Source organism: Platichthys flesus, chromosome 11 (genome assembly GCF_949316205.1).
Source record: "Platichthys flesus chromosome 11, fPlaFle2.1, whole genome shotgun sequence".
Lineage (NCBI taxonomy): Eukaryota > Metazoa > Chordata > Actinopteri > Pleuronectiformes > Pleuronectidae > Platichthys > Platichthys flesus.
The window spans coordinates 10,785,799-10,809,774 of NC_084955.1; the positions used below are offsets into that span (position 1 = coordinate 10,785,799).

At 44.3% G+C, this 23,976-nt stretch overlaps 1 protein-coding gene across 1 annotated transcript; it reads left to right on the forward strand.

Moving 5' to 3' along the window:
* The first annotated feature begins 13,868 nt into the window (after positions 1-13,868).
* Positions 13,869-19,760, forward strand: irx2a (iroquois homeobox 2a). The gene is made up of 3 exons (XM_062398405.1): positions 13,869-14,528; positions 15,766-16,171; positions 16,925-19,760. The coding sequence occupies exons 1-3, from the start codon at positions 14,289-14,291 to the stop codon at positions 17,875-17,877; spliced, it is 1,599 nt and encodes a 532-aa protein (XP_062254389.1). The 5' UTR covers positions 13,869-14,288; the 3' UTR covers positions 17,878-19,760.
* Positions 19,761-23,976: the final 4,216 nt, after the last annotated feature.

The following is a 23,976-nucleotide window of genomic DNA, read 5'->3' on the forward strand; positions in this document are numbered from 1 at the left end:
ACCAACCAGTAGGAAACTTGTGGAAGTTTATAAATATTAAGTAGGTAGTGTAATAGGTTACTTTATCTATATACATGTAGTGTAAGTATGTATTTAAACTTGTCTATTCCTGCTTGTTTTTATACTTAAAAAGTGTTAGTACATGTGTGCCATAGCCCGACATGCACCTCCCTAGAAACTGTGATTGGTCCTATTGTTTGCACATCTCATCCTCTGTTTTACAAGCTCAGAAATCCCCCCCCCTCCCCCTCCCCCCTTAGCTCACTGGTCCTCAATGTCCTCTCTCTCTCAAGTATTGAAGTTATTTCAGTGTTGTTCAACATTCATAAGCTCCAATAGCAACATGATGTGCTCACTTCCCATCTCTTTTGTATGAAGTGCACTGTCAACCAGCGCTTTGGGGGTGTAACTGCAATGTGACACACACACACACACAGACACACACACATGAATATGAATGTTAAAAACAATCCCACAAGTATAAACCCGGCTAATTTCCACAGGGATGGCTTCTGATAATACACGGCAGATTAATGGTTCCCTGGTGTGATGGGATGTGAGTGGAAACTGTTTGGTTGTAGTGATATCATATTTATATGAGAGTAATGGATTTGGTACAGGCTGTCTCTTGGGTGTGAGAAGTTTGCAGTTGTGTTTCCTGCACTCCTCCTGACTCTGGAGGAGAGGTAGTCCTGGATGGTTCGCAGGTCGGAAACCAATCATACAATTATCTACCAATAATCTTTTCCATAGTCCTGATCTCCATTCACTGGTGCAGGAAAATTATCCTCTGCACAACCTTTATGATGAGTACCTATATAGAATTCAGATCCTGGACGGTTGTGGCGTCCAGACACCTGAGTGGTACCACAGCCGACACAGCATTATCAAATACAGTGAAGGGGGGGCAAGGGGGGGGATGGGCGGTTCCTCCTCAAGTCCACTGTCAGAGTTCTGAGCACGTTTAGCTCCAGGATGTTGTGACAACACCGAACTGCCAGCTCGACTTCACATCTCTATGCAGACTCAACATAAATATTCAAGCCATCTTCAAGTCGGTGCATCACAGATCAAACCCTCAGCGTCTAAATTCCGCAGCTCTCCAATCGTCTTCTCTGCTTTTAGTACTTCAATCTTCCCATCTGTGGCTGAGCTGATATTTATGCTGAGTGATAATTCTTGACAATAAATAAATAAAGTGTTCCTCCTGCTCCTCTGTGTCTGTATAGCCCCCAGCATATTCCTGAGGCCGCAGTCCAGGAAGGGAAATACATAAACAAGAAAAGATCTGAAGAGTCTTAGCCAGGGGCACGGACTAAACACACACACACGCACACACACACACACACACACACACACACACACACACACACACACACACACACACACACGCACACACACACACAGAGGGAGCAAACACACTTACTCTCACACAAAGAGCATGCACACGTACTGCATATGCACAATAGACCTATACTGTATGTGTTGGGTTGTCACTAACACAGTCCCCCCTTCGCCAACACCCACACCCACACCCACACCTACACACACACACACACACATACACACTGTGCTGGAAAGTTAATGGTCAACAAACTTCTTAAAGCAATCAGAGGTTTCTATGTTGGGTTTTGATTCCACAGACGAAAGGCTCTGGGTCCTGAAGGCAGGTCAGGTTCATTACACCCGTTTTTGATATTTTTCTCCCAAGTTGTGCCAAACTACTAGATTAACTGTTTGCCCACATTTTTTTCTTCTACCATGCTATTTAATTATAATTGTGTGAGCGTGAGTGTGTGTGCGGGTCAGGGTCCAACCAACTCTGGAGTACAGCTGCCAGCTTTTTGATAAAGGTTGCTTGTTCTCACATCTGTTTAAAGTCTGCTTTCCTCTCAGACTCGAGTTAAAGCTGCAGAAAATCAATATACATAAAAATGTAGAATGCATTCCGGAAGTCTGTTAACACTGCTGAGGATATGTTGAATGTTTCTTCCCCCAGCAGCACCTAGTTCACCACACAGGTATAATGCACAACATAGCATTTTGTCTTTTTACTTTTGGTTAACTGCCTGTTTATGTCTGTTTACTTCTATTTGGAGTCAGATTGTGACGAGCCTGTTTGATAATGGACAGGCCTTCACTGAACAAGGGAGCGAAGTGGCGTTTCAGCTGATGTGTGTCCTCTGTAGTACAAATAATGCATGTAAACCACATTTCAATCACAGAGCTACATCGCTCGTCTTAACACGGAACATATGTAGCTGTACCTCTGCACGCACGGTCTCAGCAGACCAAGATAAACATGGAGACATATTCATGAGATTCTAATTATTCAGAATTGAAGGTGGTGCGTTTATGCTACCTATAGGGCTAGAGGATGAAAGAACACAATGTACCTTGGGGAAAAAACAAAAATGTATACATTTCTAAACACTTTAATTTAAAGTTATTTGTGAGTGACTGAATCTGGACGACATCCAGACACAAAGCAAGTTGTGTCCTGTACGATCCGACAAATTGTCAGAGCAGGAGCAGCCGGCGTGTTTGCCAATGCAGAAAGAGAAATAAAGAAAAAAAAAGTAATGATCTTTCGAGTTTATCCTTGTTAGCGTATTCACTTTGCACAGAGATCACCGTGCACCTTCAGTGTAATTCACCAGAAAAACAGATAAACATTATGTTCCTTCCACTGGTCCAGGAGGCCGTTCCCGGCAGTGCATTACATTACCAGTGGCAGGCAGTTTCCCTCATCCTTCCATACCATTAGAGCCATCAATGTTGACAGGATCGATACCTGTGTTTTGGCCCCAGTGCCCCTGCCAGAGATAGCATGTCACCGCTGACAGACAAATATCAGCGCTTGGCCCTGTGACGGAGGGGAAGTCGCGGCCCTTCTCCGCAAGGATCATCCAACATGGTATTGATTCGCCCCGTGCTAATCATACATCAGAGCGGAATAAATGGCTCAGAGGCAAACGTCCCATTGTTCACGATTGGGAGATGTAATAAAAAAGAGAGACATTTCTTTTATTGCTTGTAACTTGGGGCTAGTCACATAATCGTGTCTTGATGGGAAAAGGCCTGGTTAGATCGAGGTCCGTCAAAGTGTTGTCGGTACTTTTTAGTGATGATCCCATCGGCCGAGGGGGATCCTGATTTCAGGGTGTGTGTGTGTGTGTGTTTGTTTGTGCTTCTTGGAGGGTTGTAAACAAGCAGGAGATTTCTCTTTCACTATTGTTTGATTTGTCTTAAAAGATACAAAGAGAAGAGCAGAAAAAGACAAAAAGAAAAAATGTATTTGTTTACTGCATTGTAATCAATGCTGCTTTTTTTTATTTTTGTGGTAATACTTGGGTCATTGATATGGTAGTATCTTATTCAATTGCAAATCCAGACGACAGTTACCTTTTATAAATAGATTTTCTTACTCAAAGCTTGAATCAAATTGAACAAATGCTGAAATATCTACTACTTATTAAAGACAAAAACAGATGAATGATAATAAAACATCGGTTGTTGCTCAGACACAAGATGCAAGAAATGTCAATATCTACCAGTTGGTCACCGTTGTTTTTTTCCCAGTGTGATGTTGGCTACAAGCAGTTACATCTGGAATACATGCCATTTTAAACATTCAACAATCAATTTTGTCCTTTTACGCCCTTTTCGTCAATAAGTCACAATCCACTGAGCAAAATCAAAACGGGAAAGGACAGTGAATATTTCAAATCCATATTTACTTTTCAGTTAAAAAAAAAAAGAGGGGAGAAAAAAAACACTTCAAGCTATTTCCAACCCAATAGTCCATTAAATCCATCCTCCTGCTAAGCACTCTGAGTGCGGCTGAGTGTGTCGGAAGCTATACGGTATGCTAAAGGTTAGAAATAAATCTGTTGCTACGAGGAGAGAGTGCAATAATTATTTTTCCGAAGCAGCGGCTCTTGATCTCCTGTTTCCTCACGTCTGACTACTCTCTTATCTGCACCATTCCATCAAAACCCCGCGCTGATAACAGACTGGAGAACTCAATTGACCTTGACTGAGTGTAGGAGAAGAGGGTGAAGGAAAACGGTCTCACTGTCTGTCTGCCCATCTGTTTTCACAAATGTCACTTGTTACAAGGGAGAAGTGGGTTGGTTGGAAGCAGCGCGAGTGTCGGGGTCAGGCGAGGTGAGATACTAATGTGTTTTTAATGTTTGTAATGTGAACCGCCCTTGTTTTACTCAAAGAAAATATTGGGCCAGATAAAGAGGGGGAAGCGTCTGTTATCTTATGGAAATGAACACCTTTGTAGTTATATGCTCAGTTGTCCTCTATTAGGTTTACATAGCTCAAATGAAATGTGCATTCATGAACTGCTTAATGTTGATACAGCTATGGGATATATATATATATATATATATATCTTGTTTGTTCTTTCTCTCACTCTTTATATATATGTAATGTATGTAATATAAGTAAGAACATAGGTTAGGTTATATGTGTGTTTGTATAAATATGACAACACAATTTCAGAAGTGACTGCTCTCTAATCTCTAAACAACTGTTGTCTGTCGATACACTGGGAAAAATGCCAGGTATACAAATCGCAAACTTTTAGCCGACCACACACAATAATGAATCTCCTCTGACAAAAGCTGCTGACCGTTCAATTATTCATATTCCCACTATGAATAAATAAAATAAACAGGCCCCACTCACAGGCCTACCAATCTGAGGAAGTATTTGCCCATTTAAACCATCAAATTTTAACAGAAGCGGCAACACATTGCATAAGCACCTTGGCCTCCGGGGGCGAAATTGACCAACTGCCAATAAGCGGTTGTGCCGGATTTTGAAGAGCCAGTCGTCTCCTGTCTGATTCCTCTGCCACATATCAAGATTCCCAGTAAAAGTCTGTCCTCGGTCCCCAGAGAGCTACACTGGCTTTGTTGTGCACAGCAGACGTGCACATCTATTTTCTAATTAGCAACAGGCAGCATCTACCGCTGCTGCACACAATATTTTCAGAAGAGCTTGGTGTTCTCCTCTCTAACATACGTCTCGTGGAGGTAAGTCAATAGTGCCAAACGGACCGCCGCTAAATGAATCTAGCACCGCACATGCCCCGCAGCACAGCTCCTAATGGTCCTCCTCCCCACATGTAAATGACCTCCCGTCCTGGATCTTTGATTGCAGATCAATGACTGTTTGCTTCATTTCAACATCCGAGCGTCGGTGAACCACGACGCCACGGGGGCAAATGTTGAACAGAGAATTTACAGGTCTGCTATCGAGCACTTTGAAACAATAAAGCTGCTGGTGAGCTATTAAACAAACGAGAGAATAAAGTGGCTGCCGCGGCCCGAGATTAACACGATAGATACAACGTCGAAGGGTGTAATTATTCTTTACTGACACAAACGTTTAGCCCCCAGAGCGGAACAGTGTTTACCACAAATACCGCCACCGCGCTTGACCTAATCATGAGCGGAGATTTACCTGACTGCATTTGAAATATGTTACCGCTGATTTGTGTGTGTGTGTGTGTGTGTGTTTGTGTGTGTGTGTGTGTGTGTGTGCGCGCGCGGGGGGGCTGTGATATTTTTCGAGCGATCGGTTCATCGTGTGTCCCGAATTAGCGCTAGCATTTGATCGTCTCACATAACCTCCAGACAATGCTTTCTGTTTGAAACTTGCACACGGGCACGATGACAATGCATCAATGAACACAAATCAATGCATTTACTATGGCCAAATGAAAAAAGGGCAGAAACACACATTACACCGAATAAAAGCAATGTACAAAGGCTGAATGTGTTGTATATTGCCTGGTTCTTCGGCTGATGTGATGTGTCTGTCAGTATTTGCTCAATGCAGCTTTGTTTGTTCAAATCACAAACAGGAGTTTTCAGAATCACATTATCCTTCTCATGATATCAATGTTTGCTTCTGTCTCCTGCCTTTGTTTTTCATATAGCATTTCATATAACATCAACACTAGCTTGTAAACATGATTGTTCTGAGCTGCTTCTCCTCAGCTCATATTGCACCACGCTCAAAGGTAGCCAATGCTAAATCAGTTACTAATGGAATTGTAATTCTAAGTCTAAGTGCCACTGTAAAGTCCAGTGTTTCCCGTGTTTAAACAATGCATGCAATTTTGCAATCATGCAAAACTGTGAGATAACTGTGTTTGTAATTTGTTGAACTGTATGTAGACAAAGAAAGTGTGTACACACGTGATTCTCATTTTGACTTCCACAGGGTGTTCTATGTACATCATGAATTTCACTTTGTAGATAAGGTGACTTATCTGGTGAATTGCTGGTCAGGACTTTAAAATATTCTTCTTTGGTTGTGTTAACAAGAATCACAGGACTCACACAGCACATTGTTATACATAATGTAGGATAGATGTGTGTGATTGCACCGTGAGGACCTCGACAAGCAGATACATCAATGAGCATCCTGAACTAGCAGGGACAAGAGAGGAGAGACTTATCCATCACTGCCAACTCCTGACTGTAAAAATATGGCATTCTCTATATTGTCCTGCCAATGCATTAACGCCATAAGCTGCATTCCAGGTCTTGATTATGTGTGTGATTTGTCCTTCTCTGTGTTTGTTTGTGTGTGTGTGTGTGTGTGTGTGTGTGTGTGTGTGTGTGTGTGTGTGTGTGTGTGTGTATGTGTGCTTTTATCTAGGCCTGTACGCATGACCACTGATGTACATGCATGTGAGTGTACATTGCACATATTTTGTATTTGGCAAATGCTTGCACGTGTGTGTTTGCACTCGTGTCAGTTCATGTGTGTGCATAGGTGAGTGTGCACATGTGTTTGTGTCCCTGGGTGTGTCTGTATGTGTGTGTGAGTGCTTGCATATTTGCGCACTAGCTGCCATGCCAGCTGATGTCCCCAGTAATCCAGCAGTGGGCCTGTTGTGGATTAGTAGCAGGCTCCAGGGGATGGGAATCCCATTCCCGTTTACAGCTCTTCCTGGCAGAAAGAAAGGCAAGGATGCCTTCTCTCTACTGCCTTCACACCGGTTGGAGCCTGGAGGTGTGTGTGTGTGTGTGTGTGCTTGTGTGTGTGTTTGCTGTTGAGATGAGGTGTGTATGTGGAAGTTGAATGGATGTTGGTGGGTGTGTTTATTAATTATGATGATGTATGAATCTAACATTAAATTCCACTTTCATCAGTACTATTACCATCATCTTGCCACTGCACCTTATCTACCTATTGATCTTGTGTTTCTGTTTTTATTCTTTCTACCTCAATATTTTTTATTTTATTCTATTGTATTGGGTTTTATTGTATTCAAGTATACCGGCTGCTATGACGACTTAATTTCCCTTCGGGGATGAATAAAGTAATCTATCTATCTATCTATTTATCTATCTATCTATCTATCTATCTTTCACCCTATTGGCCATGCTTATAATGGTGTAAAGCACTGTAGTGAAAACAATTAAAATGTTCTTATCAGTAGGTTGTCCCTTTATTGTCAAAAACATAACGACTAATACTCAGTTACATTTGATGTTGGTTCCCCTAATAACCAAAATATGCAGGAAATGTAAAAACAGAATACTTTCAAATCTGTGTGTTTTTACATTATCAAGGTTGAGTTCTTCAAATGGATAAGAGGACCCTTAAGTCTTCATTTCTCATGTTCTCCTCTTGTGAAATCTCATGCTCTCTCAATGGGTGGGAAAGAAAATACAGCTGTATCACTTTGGCCTTGTCCTACTCTTGTGTTTTTGTGGTGCCATTTCTATCACATCTTGTGCACACACAAACACACGTGCACCTGCGTGGCAACACGCGCACGGGCCAGTGCGTGGCCCACAACATGAAATTTCATCATGATAGGATTTGTTCTGAAGTCATTCGAACACCAGCCAACACAAGCGCTGACCTCCTGAACCCGGAGATACAGCCGCACTTCTCCCCAGTGACAATTTAAATGCCACCTTTCTTCCACCCGCACACAGACAGAGAAAAACATTTTTGTGTGTGTGTGTGTGCGTGTGTGTGTCTGTGTGTGTGGCTGGGACTTGCAACTCGATAGCACAACAAAAGAGCTGTGGTGGCAAGTCCCCACGCAGACATTATATGTCAGCATCACCGTCATACTGTTAGCTTGTCCCAACTGTACAAAGCCATCCTCATTCAGGGCACCTAACCAAGGTCAGCCTGGATTAGCTGCTAGTAACCCTATCAGGTCCAGCACAATGATTACAAAGCCCAGTGACACTGGCTGTCAGCAGACTCTTTCTAGGCAACCCTATCTGCCCGACCCTTGGTTAGAGAGCCACCGGAGAGGGTGAGTCCATTTCAAATTGTTCCCCCTTTGTGTCTCCCTTTATTTCCCCCCTTTGATTTTCGGCGACTCGTTTGGTTCGTCAATCAGCCTGTCTGGATGTGTGTGTGTTTGAAACCCATGCTGCACATAATTCCTGTAATTTGTGGACCTTTTTTTTTTTCTTCTCCTTCTTCTTCTTCTTCCCCTTCCTACATAGACCATTCTTTGTGCCCGTTACATCTGAAGCCAACAGCCATCCCACCTAAATCCACCCGCACCTCCGCCCTGCAGAGGAAATCAGCCCCGTAGCTTTCGTGCTGTACACCGCACGATTTGTTCTCAGATGAAAACTTGCAGGATAATGGTGGTAATCAAAGTGGTTCGCCGGATGTCACCGTCTTTCAGCATATCTATACAAAGCTTACATTACTTGGATGCTGCGAGACAATATTTGTCCAAAAAAAACATGGCTCCTTGTAGTGTACCAGGCAGCGCTTGTGAGAGGAGTTGTTTGCAGCTGTGAATTAGGAAGCAGGCGCCTCGCTCTCCCCGTCTCACCAATTCAGACAACATGTCAGAATGAAACAAAATAAAGACTTGTGTAGCTCTACAAGTGCAGTTGTTGTTCGCCTGCTTTCTTTCCGGAAGGAATTACACTTCAAGCCCATCAGTTTACCGCTTCACTTTACTCCCCGAGAACTGTTCTCCCAACATCCATGTCAGTTAGCAGCATGTTAAACAAACCAAACCTAAAGAAAAGAGCTGCCTTGTGATGTTGGTTGGCGAAAAAAAAAAAAAAAAGCAAACAAGAAGAAGGCGAGATAAACAAGAACACAACAGCAACAACAGTGCTAGCAGCGCAACATATGCAAGGCGACGTGGCAACCGATGTTTTCCACTTCAGCACATCAGAGGTGTCCCTGCATCCGTCGCCCTAAAGGTACCCCGTTTACAAAGTGATAGGGCTTAGGGTTTTTAACTCGGGGCGAGGGGCAGATTTGAAACCCCCTCTGCTGCCAAGCACATGGACGGTTGCTGATTAGAAGAGGGTTGGCAGCAGTGGGCAGATGCCAGGCGGGGAGAGAGATGACGGCCTGTCGCCAGTCTGCCACCCAACCCCTCTCGTTCTCGCCCCCCCCCCCCCCACTCCCTCCCCTACTAACCCCCTCCCCGTCGTACAAAAAAAGACCAAAGACATTTCCGCGACAATCCCGAAAGGGGGGCGGCGGGAGCAATTGTACTAGTGCTTTGTATCAAAATGCAGCGAATGTGACAATGTTGTCAGACGGATGTGTGAAGACACGTAGTGCGACGTGTCGTCATTTTCTTTTTCTCTTTTGACTGATCTGAGGAGTTTTTAGGAGCTGTTTTGATCACATGAGCCTGACAATAACACAGCCTAACTACCTAAGTCGCACAATGAAAGATCACAATGCAGTTTTTCTCTCCTTCCCTCTGCAAACCCACGCACAACACACACACACACACACACACACACACACTCAAGTTTGGGATGCTCAACATTCTTCTGCAGCCCACACAGGATAACACGTTTTGAGCTCTTTGGGTGTTTTCTCAAATTCAGGAGAGTTAAATTGTCATGTGATTGGAGTACAATACACTGTCTGCGCCTAACTGGTACAGTATTGGGGACGTTGTCCGGCAGAGATGAGTACAACACCCCACTCAATATAAAACCACCAGGATCAGCCTGAGGCTACGGGGAGATCGAGCAGGAGACAAGAATTGCTTTTCAAGGTGGACAAACTCAATGTAGCAGTCTAATAAGTCACAGCGAGGTGGAGGAGGAGGTGGTTACTGTGAACAATAGCCAGACTCCGGCTTTAATCATGCTGCTGTATTCCAAACCATATTGATTTCGGACCAGTTCAATATGAGGACATAACTGGTCCATTCCGCTGCTGCACCGCCGCACTGTTAGTCCTGCACCTACAGCCCCGTATAGTTAGCGTGATAGACAGACAGATTTACACTTTCACACCAGCTCCGCCCCGCACTGCCCCCGAACGCACCCGGAAAGCAAACACACAACACCCAATACTGCTGTGCTGCACAAGTCTTGCAAGTTATTTCGATGTGAAAGGTCAACAACCGCTACAAAAGTGCGTTAAAACCCAGGAACCGTTTTTTTTATTCGTGTGACATCGAACCTGTTCCGAGCGATTCACACCACCCGAGAAGTACAACACAAGCCACTCTGCCAGTTCGACATTATTCAATGGTAAATTCTGCTGGGAGAGTTTAGATGAGAAATCAATAGCTGTTTCCTTCCCTCATGAAGGATGTCATTTTTCATTAAGGGACTGCATCTGTATGAAGTTATCATCAGTGAGCAGGAGCACAGAAACCATACGCCTGTTGAGAAATCACGTGTTTTCTATATAGCAAAATCAATTTGTTGGAAAAGGGTATTTTTCAACAAATGTTAAATGTGAATTTATTTTCAAAAATTGTAACACAAGCCAGAACATGCTCTTTCAATTGAGTATTTATGATGAGGCCTTCAAACTAAAAAGCAAATTGTTTTTCTTTGTAAGTTTTTTCACTAGTCTTTTAATTTCATGAGGTGCAATTGCTCTCAGACATTCAACCTCTTTATCTACTGAGACAACAACAGTAACTGTCTGCTGTTTGTTAATGTTATAAGTCACCATTGTGTATCTCAACATCCCAAAAAAGAAAATATAATATCATAGCTGTTTAGTACGCAAGGTAGACAGTAATTTAGTCTATAGATATACGATAAGGTCATATGAAAGAAGGCGTATCTGTATATCTGACTCTACATCTATTTTTCCTTGTGTGTGTCACAATCTGTCTCTCTGACTCAATGCTGTACTGCATCTGCACTGTCTGTTCTGTCTGTAGTGTCTGCCTCTCTGTCTGTTTGTCTTCCTCTCTCTCTCTCTCTCTCTCTCTCTCTCTCTCTCGCTCTCTGTGTGTCTGTCGCCCTTGTCTTTCTGCCTGTCTCTCTGTACATCTGTCTGCCAACCTCCTCCCTGTTCTGTCTCCTATAGCCTCCATCAGCCTGGGACTAAAATATCTGAAGTGCCTCAACCTTTTTGAAACCGAGACCTGGAATGTACTGGTGCGGAGTTCAACACACACACACGCACACACACACAGACACACACACACGTTCAACACCTCTACAGGCCGACAGATGCACTTTAACACTGACAATATGCATATGGGGATACAGGCGTTTACATGCACACACATATACACTCACCGTTATACACGCTTACACATACACACACATACACACTCACACAAAAGTGATGTGAAGGTACAGTAGAGATGCTAGGACCATGGTCTGTGTGTAGAGGAGACAGTGCCCCCTGCTGTGGGCCAAACAGTACTCCCAGGAAACCATATCTTGACCCAATCTACACTGAGAGCACTCATTTACTCATCTGGGGTTGATTAGTTTTGCCTGGAACAGAGAAAGCGACCACATCTTACTAACAAACTCAAAGCATTTTGTCTAACCAATAGTGGGACGATCATAAGAATAACAGGGGATATAATGCTTGATACGTCCAGAAACAAGGGAAACTTTCTATTGTAAATAATTAACGGTGTAACCATAGATATCCAGGGCTAGTCAACACTTTTATTTCCTGCTATGTTTGTCATCACCTGATACAACAATGCATTGAAATTATTTGTCTATTTACTTTAACACTGTCCAGTTGCAGAATATGATTAGGACCAGGGCTAAAGCTTCTAAAACAATGGGTTTGATAATGATCAAGTTTCCAAAACATAAAGAAATAGAGTTTATTTACTCTTTAACATACACATTGCTGTATAAGAAAAACGTTGTTGTCTAGTCAATATTTTACTTTATTATCATAATCATCTTCATGTCTTATGACAATGATACCTATGGTGTTGTATTTTCAAATTGTCCATAGTTTTAACTCGTTGTCTTTAATATGATTGTCACAACATATAAAACAGACTGTGAAAAAACATTACCAACATTTTACTAAAAATGTAGTTTATTTAATTTCATAGGCTATTCATGTAAAATACTAGATGATGACATATTATAACAAACATTTCGAAATGTTTTCTCATAACACATTAGTAAATACATAGACTTATAAAACATACTGTGATAATTATATGTGCAATTAGACGTCATGTAATAACCATAACAGTTCCATGTCCCCTCTACCCCCCACATTGGCTCAAATTAAGTCACTTGACATTGTTGAATATTGTGTATTAATCAACAAAAATTTGTAATATAAATTGCAGTTCTGATATTATTTTGCATATTCATGGCTCAGTGTTACCTATAAATGTCTCCTTCCTGTAAACAGACAAGCTGTGTTGCACTTATTATTAAAACGTGCCGCCGCTGTTTACAGCCCACTCAGACCACACTGCAGTGCAGGAACAAGCACCTGATGGAGGAACACGTTCATCCGGGTGAATACTGATGAGGAAGACTGCGAGGCCACTCTTCCTCACAACAGTTGCCACCTTGACTGCCCGTTCCAGCCACCACCGCTGTCACCGTGTCAGGTTTGCACCACCGCTGTGCCGTATCGCTTGTCTCCAACAGAGGTCATAATGCCTGTAATCACCATCATAAAGGACAAGGATGCGCCCTGCTCTGCGCGCGGACAGGTCCAAGAGGCGCACTGTGAAGTTGCAGACAGTTGAGTGCGCGCAAACGCACTTGGTAGAAAAGAAGAAGAAGAAAAAAAGAGCATGAGCAAAAAACTGTCAAACTCACAGTGACACACACGCACACACACGCGCACTTCAACAGCGCTGGTGGTTGGCTATCTGCAGGCTATACGGAGGAGAGACCACCCCCCCCCCCCCCCTTGAAGCGGCAACAGCTTTATTATTGCCGCCGAATGTAATTGTAATAATAAAGGGTTTGAGCTAAGTGGTGGAAATTAGGGAAGCCGTCTACGCCTCCCACAGGCCGGAGCGCGCACTGCCCGAGGAGCGCGCACGCTTCCATGGATGTGTCCGCGTTTAAAAAAGAAAGAAAGAAGAAGCTGGTGACAAAATAACCACAGGAGAGAACTGGTCATTTTACTCCCCCTCTGTCAGTATCCCCCCCGCCCCCCGCCCCTCATGCACATTATGGGATTGTAGAGCTTCAAGTTTTTATCACATAGACTCAATCCCAGAATAAACTTGACCTCAGAATCATTCAAAAATAAATGGTACATCTGTAAAAAATAAAAAAGAGGGCGGTCCGTTTTGTTCTATAATGTGCTGTAAATATCAGCATCTCATAAAAATAAACATGTGCACTGATTGAATCGATGCCACATATTAAAATGACTCAATTTGAATTTCTGATGCCAATCTCCCGGAAACAAAATAAAAAATAAGACCCATAACTAATTGCTCTATAATTAATTTGCTTTAACAACAATTGCAGCTCTATCTCATGCAGTTTGTAGATGATGTGACATACGTTTTTTTTTTCTTCTTCTATTTTTTAAATCACACTAACCTAAAGGAATCTCGTGGCGGTGGCCAGACTCCACTTTTTGCAGTGTGCAGCCTCGGTTTTGTTCCGCGGCTCCATGTCGGTGAGGCAGAAAGGGGGCGGGAATGGGATATTCAGATGAGCCGGAGTGACAGCTCCAGTTTCCCCCAATGCTCTGTGTGTCTGAAACTCCACTGGCTCCTTCCTCCCTAACTCCTCACTTCATAGCGCTGCGTACTAAAAACATCGGACGCTAGGGGATCAAGACGCGAGCCACATCGCCTCTATGTGGGCACTTTAACAGATCTTTCGGGGGGTTGTTTCCCAGTAAGGGGGCTGTGGAGGGAGGACTTTTTTTTATGTCCATTGTCTGATGACTGTTTGCACGGCTGATTATTGAGTTGATTGTTTATTATTTTGGCTGCTGCTGCCCGTCGCCCTTGTGCGTCTCTTTTATTTTTTTATCCTCCCCTTTTTGGAATCGGCGACCCACACCGCAGCGCACCAATGTCCTATCCTCAGGGTTACCTCTACCAGCCCCCGGGCTCCCTGGCTCTTTATTCGTGTCCGGCGTACGGGGCCTCGGCTCTGGCTGCCCCGCGGAGCGAGGACCTGGCGCGGTCGTCCTCCGGCTCAGCCTTCAGCCCGTACCCTGGATCGGCTGCCTTCTCCGCGTCGGCCGGCGCCGGCTTCTCCAGTCCGCTGTCATACGCCACGGATCCGACGACGGGATTCCCATCCTACATGGTAAATATATATTTTATCAATTGTGTTCAATCGTGCGTGTTCGTGCTCCACAGCGGGGAGAGCGTGTGGCGGTGTGTGAAGTCTGTCAATGTGCAGAATGGCTCGTCCTCTCCGAGCGCCCGACGCGTCAGTCGGTTCGGATTTACAATGTTTCTGTAGTGACTCGCTAATCGGGAAAGTGTTTGTGGAACTTTCCCACTGACACATTCACATCCACCGGCCTGCTCGCCTGGGTCCCAGCTTTCAAATCTTTGACCCCCTTTGGCTTAAATGGGATTTTTAAAGCATGAGCTGCAAACTGCGAAAGGCTTCGACCGGCGCTTAACACGCGCTGCGCCGCTAATTACGCAGAAGTGCTCTCCGATTTGTATTTGAACTCTCAGGTGAACGCAGCCGACGCGTCATTTCGCTCCACGACTCTTAAAATAAAAATCACCAGGGAGACGGAGCGGCCGACTTTAGATGAATAAACAGAATTTTCCAACGTGAGAAGCAGCAGTCGCATTAATGCTTAATGTCACAGGGCCACTTCAAGCGTTTCAGGGCTGAGGAAAGGTGCACATCAAGTGGTTCGCTAATGGGATTTGTTATGCTGCGAAGAGACGATGTGTTAACACACTGTGGCTGCCACAACAAAACCAAAAGAAAACAGCGTGTCAAGAGAAAGGAAACGGTTAATGGGTGATTAGAGAACATGTATATTCTCCTTTTTTTTATTATCTCTACAGCGACAGCGAGGAGAGCCCCTGTTATTAGTTAATCTGATAATGATCTTAACTATTAGTTCACCATTAGTTCATGGCTTCCTGCGGCCTGCTCTCACGCACGGTGCGTTCACTGAGCCAGCCATTACAGATGTTTATTTTAACAGACCTGACTGATGATCAATGTAATTTGCAGAGCTTATATATGTGTACACTTTGTGAGCTGCCAATGAAGCTCACACCTATTATTTAGATACACAATAACAAGGGTGGATTTATATAATTCTTTCAACACGCCGGATAATAAACATGGGTTTGAAATAATTCCAATAAGATGTTGCCTTTACTGTATCTGTGATCTGTGCATTAATATTAATTTGATTTATAATACGTTGCTTTTTAATTAGGCCAAACTAATATTGTCACGTTTTTAAAACAATCTTAAAGACAAATATATATATATTTTTTAAACATCACCAGAAAAGTAAATGAAGGAATTGTGAGTTTGATTAAAAATGCCAACTTTTCCCCAGAGCTCTCCATATGACGCACACGCGACGGGCATGGCGGGGGCGCTGGGTTACCACCCGTACGGGAGCCCCGGGTACCCGTACCAGCTCAACGACCCGGCTTACCGCAAGAACGCCACCAGGGACGCCACGGCCACCCTGAAGGCCTGGCTGCAGGAGCACAGGAAGAACCCGTACCCGACCAAAGGGGAAAAGATCATGCTGGCCATTATCACCAAGATGACCCTGACGCAGGTCTCCACGTGGTTCGCCAACGCCCGGCGGAGGCTCAAGAAGGAGAACAAGATGACCTGGGCGCCCAGGAACAAGAGCGAGGACGAGGACGAGGAGGACGGGGACGGGGAGAGGAAGGAGGTGGAGCGCTCCGAGAAGACCCTGGACAACAGCGAGGCGTCGGCGGAGGATGAAGGTACAGTCTGCCATGATCCACTTAACAATGCAGGGCACGGGGGACGGGGGGTAAAAGGGAGGGAGGGGGGGTGTGCCCCCTTTTATTTACTGCTCAACTTATTTAAAGGAAAAAAAGGCTATAATATCCCATAAAGATATATGACATGACATAAACTAATCAAATTATATAAGGAATAGTTTTTTTTATTTTAATGGAAGATATGTGTTATCACAGTATGCATATTGATTATATAATGTTTTATTTAACATGATTAATGTCAGGTCACTTGTAAATTACACATAACATTACAGTCACCTCGAGTGTGTGAGTAGCCTCTGTATAATCCGATTATCAATGGTTTCCCATTGATGACATTGTTGTATGATTCTGGAAAATGGATTATATATAATTTATGGATTATTAGGATTATCATTATCATTTAACTAATCTTTTAATCGTTTTTATTTTATTTTCCAATGAATGAACGCTTCACTTGGTTGGTTGTAAAACATTAGTGATTTGACTAATGTGGACATGTAATTTAATTTGACAACAATTTTCGTTTCATGTTCTTAATTTATTTATATTATAAATGTTCGACTTGTGAGTTTGTTTATATTTTGGAATATTATCAATGATCTTTATTATTTAAATATCCTCTATTATTCCACATTTTATATGTCCTTTATAGTTTCATAGTTTTCTGTAATTAGGCCTATATATTTACGTTAGCATTATAATTAACAATACATTTCCTCATTTTATTCACAGGGATCAGTTTGCACGTCGACACCCTGACGGACCACTCCTGCCCCTCGGAGTCCGACGGGGAGAAGGTCAGCTGCCGCGTGGCCGAGCTGAGCTCCGACCAAGCCGGCGACAAGTGCGACGACGACGGCGAGGAGCAGAACCACGACCCGCGGGCTCAGCTCTCGCCCAGGGCCGTCACGTCGCCTCCGCTCACGGGAGTGGAGGCGCCGCTTCTCGGTCACCACCACCACCACCACCACCCCCACCCACACCAGCTCCACCACCACCTGCAACACCTCCACCACCTCCACAGCCAGCGGGAGGATCTGGCCCGGAGCCTCGTGAACAGCAGCGGCCTCAGCGCCGGCAAATCGTCCCCGTGCCTGGAGAGTCGGGCTCCGTCGGGGGCGCCTCAGATCCCCGCAGCCAAGCCCAAGCTGTGGTCGCTGGCGGAGATCGCTACCTCGGACCATAAGCAGCAACCTCCGCAGCAGCAGCCACCGGGGCAGCATGCAGGGCAACCGACCTGCCCCTCCTCCTCCGGCGGCGGGGGGCTCCTCACTCCCCCCACGTCCTCCACCAGCTCCCCGGCTGCCGGCTCCCCCTCCCTCTACCCGGCCCCCTCCATCCTTGGAAGACCTATTTATTACACTTCTCCCTTTTATAGCAATTACACAAACTATGGCAACTTCAGCCCCCTGCAGGGCCAAGGGATCCTGCGCTACACTAATTCGTCTGGAGTGAGTCTGGCCGCAGCCGCCGCCGCTGCCGCCGCCGCCGCCGCCGCTGCTGCGAACGAGGGCCTGAGCTCCTCGCACCAGGGGCTGGAGGCGAGCACGAACCCCAAGCACAGGCCAGACTCCCCCCTCGTTAAACATAACACAAACCACATTGTTGTTGTCGAGCAGCAGCAGCAGCAGCAGCAACAACAGCTTTTCAGAGCCGCACATTTAGAGGCAAAGAAAGCTACGTAGTCAACATGATGCGGCACCCACGTCCCCCCCGAAGTGATCTGAAAAACTTATTTAATCTGGTGTTGAATTTTGAAATTGTATTTTTTCTTAAAGAAAAGAGAGGACACAAAAAACAAACACTGGTAGGGAAATGTCTTCATGGTGGAAGCAAAATGAAATGAGTTCACGCGTTTCCAAAGCAAATCAACTGGTTTCTGCTTTGTCTTGTTGGGACAAACTTGGAAGACTGGGCTTTTTTTTAATTTTATTTCTTTCAAATAAACACGAGAAACAAGTGACATCATCAGACACTATTTAAAGATTTTTTTAAATAAGATATTAGGACCGGATATGAGACTAAACGACTTATTGAGATGGACATTCGTTTATGGCCTATAATTCGTTTTTCAGTGCAGTTCATAACTTATTTTTTAACTATATGCACGTTCATTTCACACACAATCATGACGAGTGAGGTCAATTAATTTCCATGCAACAGGCAACGAGAACCCATAGGGATATAATAAGAAAAAGCATATGCGAACAAATGTTGCAAGAGGACACCAACAGATATGGACATTGAAATGAGCCCGTGAAGGAATCAGCCTGATCTCACACACACACACACACACACACACACACACACCCACACACACACACAGAGGGAGATAAATGTTGCCACAGCTTTGAGCAGGAATCCTACTTTTAATGTTTCCTCTGATGTGTGTGCGTACGTGTGTGCATGTATGTATGTGAGCACACGCGCACAGTAGGCCCCAAGCCTTATCTTTCAGCGTACGGGATAATTATAATTACACCAGGGTCAGCCAAAAGCAAACAGATCAGTGAGTTTGCTCTGTACGCTCGTCGTGCAACTTTATTACATCTTCAAATGTCACTTAGGTAATCGCGGCGGCTCCTTTACGCACATCCAAAGCCACGCGCACACGTCGTTCTCACCGGGGATTCCAATGAGCTGTTTCTTCTTTTGTTTTTGTTTCAGTTTGAAAGTTGATCACGATGGTTGTCCGTCGTGTGGAGATTTTCCCCTTTTGGTTTGTTGTTTTATTTCCATGCTCTGCAGGTAGGTGTCACAATTGCTTTGACTATAAAAGCGAGGACTGGCACCACCTATGGCCTCATGTCACAACCCCGGTAACCTTTGCTCCAAACCGGATCTAGTGCCACCACACAGTCGGGATGAACGCTGCTACTCCGCCTCCTCAGCTCCACGCACGCAGCTTGAGACACACCCCAGCACACACAGTATTCGTCAGATTGTTATTATTGTTGCATTGTTTCAAGTTTTGTTTTTCTGAATTGTTTTTGAGAGGTTGAACAAAAAAACGAGAGATCTCTCCCATTGTATGTGATTTTACATGTTATTTCTCAGGTTCCTATAGTTTGCTTATTTGCCACGGTATATTATGTTAGTATATATTTAAGTGTGGATGAAACAAGTTAAACATAATTTGGCCTTTCTGTGAGAACCGTGTTTGTGGAAGGAGGTGCCACGGGACTCATGGCGCACGGAGCCGAAGTCAACTTGAGGACTTCAAAGTGGAATAGCCTACATTTGATATTTATTTTTTTAAATGGTGGCGAATTGATGCCTATAATAATAATTTATGCAAGTTGTATTGCAAAAAAAGGTAAAACAAGAAAAAAACATGGGAAGCTGACATCGTCTGTTTGTTTTGTAAATATATATATTATGGACGCTTTTTATTTGAGACGCATTTGGGAAAAGAAGCTACACAATCTTGTTATCAGGAGTACTTTTACTAATTTATATCTTTGAATGTAAATAAAATAAAAAATGGTATAGATGTACTGGCTGGGTATGATATCCATTATTCAAAAAACAAACCGGAGAAAATATTAAACTGTTTTCCCAAACATGACATCAATCTGGGGGCGTCATTCTTTTTGGTTTGTATTTTTAGAGCTGTATTTAACACCGGGCTCTTTTTCTCATTCACTCTGCTCATTGCTCTTTTATTTTGTCAGTCAAACGCAGATGGGAAATGCCTGATGAATCTCGCTTTTCATAAACATTATGAGTTCCCCCAGATTGCACGATCCATTCTGCGTAAATGGACCCATCATTTTCTTTTAGTGCCTCATTCTGCCCAGAGATTCTCCCTCGGCCGCACATTCACGACCTTGATTGGGATAAACGACATACTTATTTCATTTTTTTTTACCCCTCTCCCTCTATCCCTCTCTGCGTCCTGCGATGCCACACATTTATTTCCCCTCTCCAGTGTGATTAATACAGCCGTGGGTCGCATCGGGCATTATGGGGCTCCCAGCGGGGCCCGTCCCTGGAGCTTTTTTAGCCCGGTTCAGCATGGGTCAGCCCTGCCTGCTTCATTACGGCGCGGCATTGAGCGATCCATAAAAGTCTATCTTAGCATCTGCCAGCTCCAATGGGCTGTGTGATGGGCCCTAATCGGACAGGCTTTCCTCTGCTTTTCATCCTGGCTTGGTTATTATAGCAGCTCAGCGACACAGCTAATTACACAATTTAGGGAGAGAAAAGGAAAGATCATGTCCAAGGAAATGAACATATTATTATTATCCTTATTATCACACAAATGTGTTTTATTATTTTCATTTCTAAAATTAGTTCTAACATCTTGTCACTCACAGCTGTGGGCCCCTTTTCGCAGAGAGTGTGAAATGCCCAGAGATCAAATATATAATATTCCCATCCTCCCTCCCACAGAAGAGACGAGGCCTCCATCATCGCTCGCAGCCAGACTAAAAGCTAATCCTTCATTTTCCAGTTGAATTTGAGCTGGAGTGTTGTCCAAATCTCACGGGACTCCCTTTCACCTTGGTTTTCACTCCACCCCCCTCACCACCGCCACCCTGGCCTCATCCTATGGAAGTAATATTTGACTGCCACCAGGGGATGTACATAGTGGCAGGGGGTAAACCCACTCTAAACTCGGTTAACCCACCTTTGCAGGTCGACAGAAGCCTCTGTGACAAAGACTCACGGTGTACTTTGCAGTGAATGGCGCCACGCTGTATAAAATAAAGGATCTTTTTAAGAGGGGAGCATTTAAGGTGGAGTTTTTGGAGAGTAGTATTGATTTTAGTTTTTTGTTTAAAGTCAGTGTTCTTCTGATCTTCACTGTCTGGAGCGGATGTATTATACACCCACTGTTTATTTACCCCTACCTCCACTGGCAGCCTCCTATTCAAGTGGTGGACCTCATAGGCCCTAGGCCAGCTTCTTCTTCCCTCTCACCCCAAACGCTTTCATTAGGAGTTGATGTATTGAAATGCATGCTTCATTCTCAGGTGGGCTCCCCCTAGGGACTCAGCCCTGTTGTCAAATAGCACCAGAGGCACTCTCCTAAGAACACAGGGTCCCTGCCTCTCTCTCTCTCTCTCTCGCTCTCTCTCTCTCTCTCTCTCTCTCTCTCTCTTTCTCTCGCCGGCTGCTGCTCCCTCCAAATGTCAACATTTGTTCTCAATAAAAAGAGTTATTGTTTCGACCACCAAAAAAAAAAAAATTGCTCAGCAGCCAGTCACCTTTGAACAGATGAAAAGAAACTTCCACCCCACCTCTTTGTTTGATTGAGAGCGGCGGCAGGTGAAAACATGGGAGCAGGGCGTCCATTGCACATGACATAGCTCAAGCTGTGAAGCCTGTTCTGAAACCATTGTGAATTTATGCCACAATTAGTCTCAATTGCACAGAGGCATTTCTGTCCCCCTTTGAAGAACCTGCTCTTTGCCTCACGTTCGTTACACTATTAGGAGAAGAAACCCGGCTGCCCTTGACAACACTCAGATACTGCTCCACAAGGGCAAAACACACAATTCGCTGAACAGGCAAGTCTAGTGAAACGGGGCCACCAAGCTAAGCCTGTGCTTCAGAGTGAGGGACCTATTTTAACTTATCTAGGCATTCTTTAATTCCACGCATTGCATATCAAATGCAACCCATAATCCCATCATATAGCCTACCGATGAGGATGTGTTCATCCACGCTGAGGACTAGTTGTCATTGAGAGCTGAACTGATGGTATCGCAGGAGGCTCATAGGCGCCGCGTGAGTGTGGACCGGAGAGAGAGTAGATTCATTCCCCTTATCTCCGATCAAATAAGCAGCTCGCATATGCAGATAATTCACGAGCTCTTTGTATCCGTTATCTCCCCATCGACGCTCTCTCCTCCAAAACGCTTCAGACATTAATCTCTGACGCACACCTGTGTGTCTCTCTCTCCAGCAGGAAGTTAACGCGGCTAAAGTTTTATCATGGCAACGGCGGGTTTGTTATATTTCTCAAACAGCGACTGAAGTAGTCAATTGGATGGGATGTAAGGTAAGACCGGTTGGAAACGATGAAAGAGCTACAGATGCTTGGCAAGGGAAACCAAAAAAAGATGCTGGAATTCAACTTCTGTATCATTTGACAATCTGCGTGGACAGGCTTCCACATGTGTCTCTCATGAGCAGACACCGACTTCATAGAAAGTATTTAACAAAGGTGTCTCTTTGGCTTGTTCAAGGAAACACAGGAAACAACAAACACCAGAAAGGTATATTTTGTGAGCCGATGATTGAATGCAACCATTCCAATTACATTTCACGGCACATTTGCAGGCCTTTATTTAGTAAAGATGAAATAAATGAGAGCAAAATAGTGTAAAAAAAACTATTTTCTGCCCTTTGATTGAACCTTCCCAGGAGTCAACCCTTTCTCTCACTCTCATAACTTCCATGCTAAATCCACTCATTAAGACGGAACCACAACCGAGAGCCCTGCCAACATCCAGGGGGAAAGCAAGAGACGAAAAGAGAGAGAGAGAGCGGCGTGCAAATCAGGTACAGGTGTGTTTAATAACGCACATCAAAGTGGACGGGGGGAACCTTAAGGACCAGTCCCGGGTCCTGTCCTCTCATAAAGGTGTCAGGTGAAATGTCCACCGCTCTTGGATGATCAAGGGGAGCGAGCTGTGCACGCCCTCACACACACAAAGATGCACGTGCACCGCGCCCGACGCCCGCACGCTTCACACTCCTCAGCCTCACCCACACACACACACACACACTCTCGCAGACTGAGAGACGCTAATGCTTGTCCACACGACAGCCCAAACAAGGCCATTAGGAGCTCCGACTTCCACTCCTAATTGACAGTTATGTTTAATGCCTGTGGTGAGTAAACACTTCAGAGTAGTGGACTGCACCCCTGGGCTTTAAATCAGGCACAAACCGGGAAGCCTGGGTTTGGAGGCGGTCCTGGAAACTCATGTAGGCCTAAAGGTAAATGTAAAAAGGTGAAGTGCAAAAGACTTTCAGTGGAATTTATGAATCGGCTGGCATGATTAATGCTCTGTGTGCGTTCGACTGTGTGTGCGTCTGCACTGTTTTGTGCACTTTTTATTTAAATGCATACACACATAATACAACTTACTGTTTGGGCCTTGAAAGTGTTCGAATGTGAATTGGGATTTTGTCTTGTCAGTTCTACAACATACACAATACATTGTTACACACAATCATCTACAGCCGGTACACTCCATTAAAAACACATGGAAATATAAAGTACTCCACTCACATTACCGTAAGTTTTATGTACCGGACAAGCAAGGGTCAGAAAATAGGTCTCAGAAACGTTTTGCATATTTTGTGACGAATGACCAATAGGTTTTTTTACATTTATACATGACGTGAAATTACATTATTTACTACTGATCCGAGTACGGCCCAGTTGTTTCTGCTTATCTTTTAAATATCTGACGGATCACATCCTGAGGAAATGCCAGAGTGTGAATCTGGACAGCGTTCCATCAAACGTGCAAATTCCGTGTTTTTAATGGCACGCCCAAACAAGGTGGTGACATGAGACAAGAGTTTAGAACAGTAAAAGGATACCTCTGTTACATAAGTGTTGCCAGTGTCCCTCTCTCTCTGTTACACAGCCTCACATTACAACACCTAAGTTCAGGACAGACACACATTACGCACACAGACGCATGCACCTGTACAGAGTTGTTCAACATTGAAAATATGTGAGAACGGCAAACACCAGAGCTTCGAAGATTCATTTGATGTGTATTGCGTAACTTTTGCACATTCTATTTAAAAGTCCT

Bases quoted from the DNA above. Each gene is read 5' to 3' on its own strand.
- irx2a (XM_062398405.1), top strand. From the start codon at position 14,289: ATGTCCTATCCTCAGGGTTACCTCTACCAGCCCCCGGGCTCCCTGGCT. The intron at 14,529-15,765 runs GTAAATATATAT...ACTTTTCCCCAG, and splicing joins CGGGATTCCCATCCTACATG to AGCTCTCCATATGACGCACA. The intron at 16,172-16,924 runs GTACAGTCTGCC...TTTTATTCACAG, and splicing joins GGCGTCGGCGGAGGATGAAG to GGATCAGTTTGCACGTCGAC.